Here is a 9,635-nt window from a genome sequence, read left to right on the forward strand (position 1 = left end):
AATTTTGAATTAAGAATTTATTAATGAGAAGCATTCTTTTTCTAAAGAATTAGCCAGAGGAATGACTATTCTTTTGGGAGAGAGATATATATATATGAAAAGTATTCTTATTAAGCATAAAGATTAACTTTTTCTTAATTATTTATTATAATTCTTAGGGAAAGCTTGATTTGCATTTAAAATAATTATTTAGAAACTTATCAAGCTTGAGAGGGGTTGAGAAGTGAAATCATTGAGAATAATAACAAAACCCATGAAATTCTTCTTACCTTTAGATTTGGCTTGCGTCTTTAGCTTAGAAGGAAGCCCCCAACTAATCAATTAGTTAGTATGTTGAGAGGAAAGCTCCAAGAGTTATTGAAGAGAGAGAGAGAAGCTCCAATCTCTCCAAAAGTAAAGGATTTTTATGGGATAGTAGAAAATATGATTATTTTAATGTAATACTCTCATGGTTTAACTCACAGATGAGAAGATAAAAGAATGAGGGTCTATTTATAGGTGAGGGAGGCCACTAATTGAGTCCAACTAAGTTCTAGAATTTTCCAGCTTCAATTTGGCTAAATTTGGACAAGATTTGGACCAGTTTAGCTCCCATTTTGATCCAATTTGATTCGGGAGAGTGGAGAGATAAAAATATCTTAATATTTTTGAATTGAAAATCCTCCCACACATGTGGAGGAGACGCCTACCTCAAAGGTCTCCCCTTCCTTTCCAAGGTGTCAAAAATTCATCATTTCTCTAAAATATCTCATTTTTTTAGTAATATCTCTTAATTTTTAACTAATAAACTTTGTACTCAGTCAGCTCTTCATCTTATGTGAGCATTTACTCATTTTTGGGTATTTTCTTTTATGCATTGGATTTATCTCATCTCAACACTTGGATTAATCTTATTGGCCCATAGAAACCTTGATTGAACCATAATCGAGAAATTTCTGAAAATCTTGACCCTTAAGCTAAAGTCACTTATATCATTTTTAATTGATTCCTAATGCACCTTTTTTTGGAGAATTTATTTTGAACTTTTGTTTTAGGAAAATATATTTTTGATATTTGTAAAAAAATTATATCCAAAAATATCTCAATATTGAATTACTTCTCTCTAGAATTTTTCTTCTCTAGACAAAAACAAAGAAAAATAATATTTTCTTGTATTAAAAAATAGAGAATGATTACAGGGGATTGAGGTAAAAGCTTATTCATATTCAAACTGAAGAAGAATCTTACAAAATGGGATTCCTTTATTTAGAGTTTCCAACCCTTACAAAATGGGATTCCTTTATTTAGAGTTTCCAACCCTTGCTCAACGTTTCGCACCAGCACAGTGCAGTCTCTTGCTTAACGTTTCGCACCAGCACAGTGCAGGCAGGTGGTTCTCTTGGTCAACGTTTCATCAGCGTTTCACACCAACACAGTGCTTGCTCAAGCACGCTTTGAGCGTAAGCAGAAGAAGGCGCAACACAGCAGCAGGCTTCATCACCTTCTGTGAGGCTCAGCACATCAAGCGCAGAAAGAAAAAATGCTCTCGTTTTTTCTACAAAAAAAACAACGTTTCAGTCGTGCAAACAATGCTTCATTGCCTTTGAGCGTAGGTGGAAGAAGGCGCTTCATCGCCTTCTGTGAGGCTCAGCGCAGGGAAAAAAAAAATGCTCTCGTTTTTCTAAAGCAAACAATGCTTCAGTCTGCAAACAACGCTTCAGTCGTGCATACAGAGAAACGTCAATGATTCAGTTGAGCACACACCATTTTTTTTTTTAAAGAAAAGAAGAGAAGAGAGTGATCTCAGCCGTCCTCAGAAAGTTGCAGCTCTCAGAAAGCAGTTTGTGTGTTGTGTGAATGAGTAGGAAAAGATTAAGTGTGAGGGGAAAAGAAGAACGTGTAGTTTTTTTTAGTTCTCTTCTATCATCTTCTTAGCTTTAACCCTATTCTCACTCATATCTCCCCCTTCAACTCTACTTTACATCTTCTCTTCATTCCTTTTTCACATTAGCCCATCTTGCCCCATTTTTCATCTTGTTCCCACTCATTTTTTCTTTAACATCTCCCATTTATCACTTGGCCTTTCCACACCCGACCCTTACTTGTGCTAGTGGTGATTCTCACACATGATGAGTATGCATTAAGTTAGGGGTGTTCACATGAGATGATGGAGTTTGTCCTCATACCTTGAGTGTGTGGAGATAGTTCGTGTGTAGTGTGGGCATATTGGGTAATTGTTCACATGTGTGAAGTGTGTTACACGTGTTGATGTTTTATTTGCGATTCTTCATATGTTTTGAGCCTCGTGGAGGTGGTTAGAGTACTGTATAGTCGATTTGGTGCATTTTGGACGTTCACGAGTACACTTTGGTGTATTTGAGGCATTCATTTGCACACTTTGGGTCGTTTTAGTGCATTTTGGGCATTCATGTAAACACTTTACAACATTTTAGGCTATTTAGTGTATTTTGGGCATTCACACATGCATCTTAGTCCTTGTTCATGCACGGTTGGTCATTTTGAGCATATTGGTGCTTTTCCATAGAGTGTAGGATTCTTGAGTACATTTAGTGGTGTTTCCACACTTTCGGGTTTGGCCGGGATGACATGAGTTTCCATTACTACTTCTAACCCACGTACGATTGTCGTGCTACCCACCATCTTCGTCGTCGTCGACATCACTATGTCTCCATCCCAGACCCTGATCATGCGATATCTGCTCGTATCCTATCATTTTGGCTAAATCGCCGTTATCTTGATTTGCCATTTCAGGTGAGGAGTTACATATCATTTGCCGAGTTCATTGATACATTTGGCACATCGCGGCTTCGACCTCTAGATCCTTCTCCACTGACATCATTCTATGATGACATATCATATTCATGTCACATATGGATGTTTGAGCTTTAGATGTTATTACCTAGCCAGTGTAGACATTTATTTGATGAGAAGGATGTTTGTGCTAGATGTTCTAGACGTTCTACACATGGTGATTTTGTTGAGGATCTATGTGGATATCTTTACATGGATGGTTCGGCATTGATTGCATGGGAGAATTGAGTGCCCTACATTTGTGAGCAGAGATGACTATATACCTGAGGATGGGCATCATTATGATATGCATTCAGTGGATGGTGATAATGATCATTATGTTGATGATGATATTGATGTTGATACTTGTACACATGGTCATGGTCATACACATACATGTGATGACATTGATGTATCACACCCACATACCTATGATGATGTATCGTGCACACACACACATGATGATATTGATGTATCACACACACATACACATGATGATAGTGATACAGGTGCACATGATGCCACTAACACACATATGTACATGATGATGATGTATGTGATAGTGGTAGTGAGAGTAATGTGTGTGAGTCAGACCATGTGGGCATGATCTTGATGGGAAGGATGGCAACAAGCACATCGAGCATTACGAGCATCATAGAGCTACCTATCTCTATTCCTAGTGATCATAGGGATCATAGGGATACATAGGGATCATAGCTACCTATCTCTATTCCTAGTGATCATAGGGATCATAGGGATCATAGGGATACATAGGGACCATAGTGATGCATTCCATGATCTTGATGGGCATTTGACTAGTCATGATCATTCGGCTAGGCATACATATTTAGTCACACATGGGATTGACATTTCACATGATGTTGAGCACATCATAGACCATGAGGAGCATAGACCCGAGGTTCTAGTATTAGATGTGTTGGGCTACTCCTCTAGATTTGTTACATGTGGGAGAGATTTTGGATACGACCACTACTTCTAGTTTTCATTGCATTCCTGGCAGCATTCGAGTGGATCGAGTTGTTGTGATTGAGCAGTCAGGGATAGTGCATGAGAGTAGTGATGAGTTCATATAGAGGTGAGACATCGTAGGAGTATGCAGATCGATCATATTTCTAGCATATCCTATGACATTGAGAGTAATGATGAGTTCATATAGAGGTGAGACATCGTAGGAGTATGTAGATCGATCATATTTCTAGCATATCCTATGACATTGACTTTGAGAGTTTTACAGTTGATCTAGGTATTTCCTTAGATCCAGTACTATTGGAGATTGATCTATCATGGAAGTTAGGTCATATAGGGACACCAGTGATGGAGTTGGTCTATACCTTTGGGGATGACCTTAGTGACCTTGGAGATTCCATTGATAGTGAGATGATTGATACCACTTATACCTCTTGTGTAGACACTTGGTCAGTGCTTAGTGATGACGATCTTTATGATGATCCAGCTTCTGTTTTAGAGGGTCACATACATATAGAGTGTCATACACATGGAGATATTGTGCATGGGTTAGATGATTATACTCATACATACATAGATATGGTGGATCGTGCTTTTGACTTCTTGAGTGGTGCTACATATGATGGAGGCATGAGTTCACATTTGACTCTATATGAGGCCAACCCTGAGTTATATTCATTTGGCTCCTTCGGATGTTGACACGATCATGTGTTCTTTGGAGTCAGGACATTTTTCTTTGGATGCATTCTTGGCCATTTGAGGAGCACAGTTTGTGGATATGTGGCTCGACATTTAGGTGCATCTACGACATATTCTAGTCTTGGCATACACGATGATTCTTTTGTGCCAGGACCACTTGACATTCTGGCCAGGAGTTTTGAGTTTCTTCGATGGATACCTTTCATGCCAGATTCACAGTGTGGTTCATGAGGATGGGCTTATGAGTTTCCTTTTTACCCTGGTACTACTATCCCTTTGGAGTCGAGCTTTCCTTTGGAGTCGAGCTTTCCTTTTGATCCAGGAGCTACTACCATTCTAGCTTTGATGGTTCGGGGTGTATACCATACATATCCCTTTGATCCTAGAGGATACTCGACTAGATTCGTCATCAACAGTGGTTCCTTATCTACTCCACTTACCAGATTATCATGGAGCCATTGCCTCCTTGGATTTTGCATGCCTCAGATTTCCTTTTGATCCAGGAGGTTGCATATATAGCCTCATCATTGATGGGAGTCCTCTATCCTTTCCATTTGACCCGGGAGGTCATATGATTCATGCACAGGTCTTCCATTACATTCAGTCATGGATGTGATTTTTCTTGCCTTTTGTACATAGCCACTTGTATATGTTTTTTCTATTTTGGGCACGACCACCCTTCGATTTTGAGGTCAAAATCATTGTAGGAGGGGATGGTTTGTAATGAAGTAGGTTTGGGTGCACATGCACATGGGGTAATGGGGCCTAGGCACTTAGGCTTAGGGACATTTACATGTGTACTTTTAGAGTACCCTATATGAGGCATAGGGCTCATGGACATTGTAACTTTTTTGATCATATTAACTCTATAGACATTCATGTCTTCTTGGTGCTCATGCTCAAGCTTCCATGGCTTTCTTGGTGCAATCCACCCTTGCTGTGCTTCAAGTAAACAAGCACACATCTATTCTCCCTCCTTGCCTCTCTTGTTGCAAAACCCTAGTTTCTTGCAATCTTATACAAGATGTTGCTATCGTTAGAAAATTAAAAGCTACAAAGGTAAGATCCAAAGACTTCTTACACCTCTACCAATCCCCTAATGATACTTGGGAACAAATATCAATGGACTTCATCACAGGTTTTCCTAGGCCCTACTACATCCAATCATAATGACATGATTTGGACTATAGTGGACCCTTTAAGTAAGACAGCTTATTTCTTACCTTGTAAAGAAAACATTGACTTCTCAGCAAGCCACCACTATGTTTATCAAGCAAATCTTTGTGCATCATGGATTGACAAAAGTCATTGTTTATGACAAAGACTCTAGATTCTACAGTAACTTTTGGATCACTCTTTTCTCCAACTTAGGCACTAAGATAGATTACTCTATAGCTTTCCATCCGAAAATGAATAGACAAATTGAGATTACTAATAGCACTATCTTGGATCTACTCAGAGCTTATGTTTTCCCAATAGCATAATTCATGGGATAAGCACATTCATCTTCTCCGGTTTACTTACAATAATACTCCTCATTCGTCTACTACTGGTCAAGCATCTTTCAAAATTGTGTATGAAAAACCTTTGCCTATTCCAGCTATTAGACTTCCCCACAAAATCAAAGCTACAGATCAATTCACTTTGATTTTAGTAGCATTTTGAATGATGTAAGACATTCTATCACACATGCTCAAGAGCAATATGCTAAGAAAGCAAGCCGTAAACGTAAAGCTATCTCTTTTGAAATTAGTATATACTTTTGAGAATTGAGAAACACAAACTTAAGAGTGTTGAGAAACTCCCAACTGTTAAGCTCGTCCCAAGATTTTATGGACCTTTTAAGATGATTTACAAAATTAATTATGTTACGTACAGACTAGAAAAACCTTCCCAGTGGTAGATTCATAATTAATTTCATACGAGTTTGCTAAAACCTTTCAAGGAATCACTTCCTACTCATCTTATGTATGAGGATCCACCTCGTATTGAGGGTGAGGAAGAGTTTTGATTTCAAATACTATCATTGACCAACATATTACATCGACTCGTACTGGAAATAAATATATCAAATACTTGGTCACTGGGTGATACCATTATAAATATCAATACGTTTGGTGTACATCGACGTATGATTGAGACCTCAAATGTTTGTAATAGTTGGTTTGTATGGAAGAATGATTCCTCGATTACTTATGCCTGACAAACATGTGTGTGGTGATGGTTTGTATACTTATGGAATATTATTTACCAATTTATTGTTGGTTATTTTATAGGTGAAGAGGATTCAAAAGATTGAGGAGGATGCGCACAATCTTATTTGTTGGCACATATTTTTGTAAACAAGCTTTATATATATATATATGTGCTAGCTTGTGCACATTTTGATTTATTTTTGGAACCTTAGATTTATCAAGCTTAGACTTTAACTTTAATATTTTTGTAAAGTGTGATATGCTTTAGCCCTAGCCTCAATTTATGACACTCTATTTTGAGGATAAGAGAGTGCCATGCAAGTAAAAGCACCTTTTATATTTTTGGAGGCTATGGTCTATTTTGAAATGGAAAATTACGTAAATGTGTGGGGAGAGACCACACACATGAGGGGAAAAGATTGTACCCAATGTTGAGTCATTTTCATGAACTAAGTATTTTACATGTTATTTATTCAATTCTTGAATATGTTGAACTTGTGGTTTTGATGAATTGATTGGGTTGAATAATATATTTCCTTGCAAGTCTCCATTTTCTCTATTTTCCTAGAAGTGGATCCATGTCACTACTAGCTTTCTTTTTTCTGTTGTGGGCAAGGTAGGGTTGGTAAACGAGTATCGAAGGAGAAGTAAAGGGTGACTATTAGAACGATGAGATGGTGGCCCGGAGGAGCTTGGACAAGGGAACACTCACAATGTCCGTTGACCAAGTGGGGGAAAAGGATTGAGCAATGGTGGGCGAGGCGATAGTGATAGTGCGGTGGAGTGAAGGATGACGGAGTGAGTTGGCCAAGGGGGGGCAAAGGATGGAGACTTAGTACATTTATCACATTAAATGTATTAATAAATAGAATAAGTAAAGCAAGGTTTTGGAGACTCAAAATTATGAAAATGTTAGGGATGGAATCATGGATGCCATACAACTTGAACATGCGAGATAAAGAATTATTATCCATGACCATGATAAGAACAATCCTCTTGAGTTACATTCTAGATCATGAGAGAACATGCTGGTTTCATCCCATTTAAAAAAAGATCAGTGTAAATGTATTATGTACAAAATTTTTGACAGCTGGTGCAATCTCATAGCAGCGTGTGGCATGCGAGGGTAGCGGGGCTCCACATGGCGGGCAGGAGGAAACGGCGGTTGTTGGTCCCAAGGGCGTTGTAGCTGGCGCCGGAGGCGTGGTCGAGGATGAGGTTTCCTGGGTAGCCGGGGTAGTAGCCGCTGCCAAAGATGCCGGCGCAGGCGGTGGCGGCCTCGAGCGGGTCTGTGGGGTCGCCCTGGAAGTAGCCGCCGTCGAAAGGGTTGGTGGCGGTTCCTGCCAGCAAGGCGGCCACGTTAATCACCACGCCTTCCATGCCCACGTCGCCGTTAGGCGACACGAGGGGCGCGCCGGGGGGCCCGTTCTCCGGCACGGCGTAGGGCCAGGCGCAGTAACCCGGGCACTGCTGTCCCGCGTTCCCCACCCATATAAATGGCAGCTTGGTGCTTGTAGAAGACGTATTGGCCGAGCTGTGAAAGCCGCAGGAGTTCATGCAGAAGTCTTCCACCACCACGTCCGCCGCCGTCACCACAAGGTACATGGTGTTGGGTCTGGCCCGGAACACACCCGCAGCGATGGAGTCCTCCACGAGAGAGGCTATATCGAGCTTGCTGAGGTTCTTTCCCTTTCTGCAGGAAGTGTCAGACGCCACTTGGCCCAGCTTGATGCGTGCCGCCACGCCAGCATTGGCGTTGTCGCGGTAGGCGCTAGTGGTCTTCCACCAACGGGCCACGGTGGGCGTGCTTCCTTTGACGCTCCCCCGCAAAGACGAGATGAAGTCTGCAACGATGGCCTGCTGCGAGGTCGTGAAGGAGCCATAGAAGAAGACATTGAGCTGGAGGGGCTTGGTGAGCAGAGCGCCATTGTGGTAGGATAGAACAAGGGGTGCTGTGGGCACAAGCACCAGCTTTCTAGCTGGGGCGGAGAGCAGTGAAGGTCGGAAAGGTCTTGCGGTGGATAACGCCGAGCAGCTCGCAACAAGGCAAATCATATATAAGAAGACCCAGACACACGAGGCTGTTAAGCAATCACCAGCGGGCCTTGGAGCTGAAGCCATGGACTGCAGGATGAGTGGATGGGGTGGCAACGCGAGAAAATACAGAGGACAGAGCTAGTAATCGGGTGGAGCCGTGTGCAGAACTCTTGGAGAGCTTGTGACTTACTAGTGCAATGAAGAGACAAGATCGCTTTGTGTAGTAATACGACCGGAGTTGGTTGTGATATATAAAGGGTAGCTGTGTTAATGGAAGGATAGCTGTGTTAATGGAAGCGAGCAGCAGAAGTTTCTGGGAACGAGCCCATCGCAGTAGAACTGTTTAAATAAATTGATGGTCTCCCCTTGGGCAACAGCGTCAGATCCAAAATCCTTCCTGTAATTCCTCGAGATCACTCCAACGCCCTCCTCTACGTGGCCAGCTTAGCTTTATATCATCTAGGTCGTGTCTGCCAGCTTAGCTTATATCAACTCGTTTCTAGCTAATTTAAATCGCCTTCCTCTAAGGTCGTGTCTGCCAGCTTAGCTTATATCAACTACGGCTCCTTTATTTTAATTTAAATCGCCTTCCTCTAACGTAAGTATTCCCCCCCGCGCCCCCACATGAATTATGAACTTGTGTTAGAATAAACCTCATGCATCGTGCATTATAATGTATATCCTTTCTTCTATAAAGGTAATTTCTAGTCCCTACATACTAACAAAGTCTTCCCGAAATGACTGAATCAAGATAGGATATGGGATAAAATATCTAGATAGTTGAATTTTGACTAAATACTCTGCAGTCTAGTTTTGAAATCTTCAGATGTATATGGTTAACTTTTGAGAGATGAAAGGATAGTCATCATGTAATAGCCCTGATATAATATAATATATATTTTTCAAAAAAAAGTCTTGCCGAAATGG

General features: G+C 40.8%; 1 protein-coding gene across 1 annotated transcript; it reads right to left on the minus strand.

The window, feature by feature from the left end:
* Positions 1–7,692: 7,692 nt before the first annotated feature.
* On the minus strand, positions 7,693–8,947 carry LOC147642451 (protein PHOSPHATE-INDUCED 1-like). Its single transcript, XM_086780365.1, has one exon. The coding sequence runs from the start codon at positions 8,790–8,792 to the stop codon at positions 7,773–7,775; it is 1,020 nt and encodes a 339-aa protein (XP_086636491.1). The 5' UTR covers positions 8,793–8,947; the 3' UTR covers positions 7,693–7,772.
* Between the last annotated feature and the right edge of the window lie 688 nt (positions 8,948–9,635).

The sequence above is a fragment of the Cibotium barometz genome, chromosome 1 (assembly GCF_041138505.1).
Source record: "Cibotium barometz isolate CiBa-2024 chromosome 1, ASM4113850v1, whole genome shotgun sequence".
NCBI lineage: Eukaryota > Viridiplantae > Streptophyta > Polypodiopsida > Cyatheales > Cibotiaceae > Cibotium > Cibotium barometz.

Bases quoted from the DNA above. Each gene is read 5' to 3' on its own strand.
- LOC147642451 (XM_086780365.1), bottom strand. From the start codon at position 8,792: ATGGCTTCAGCTCCAAGGCCCGCTGGTGATTGCTTAACAGCCTCGTGT.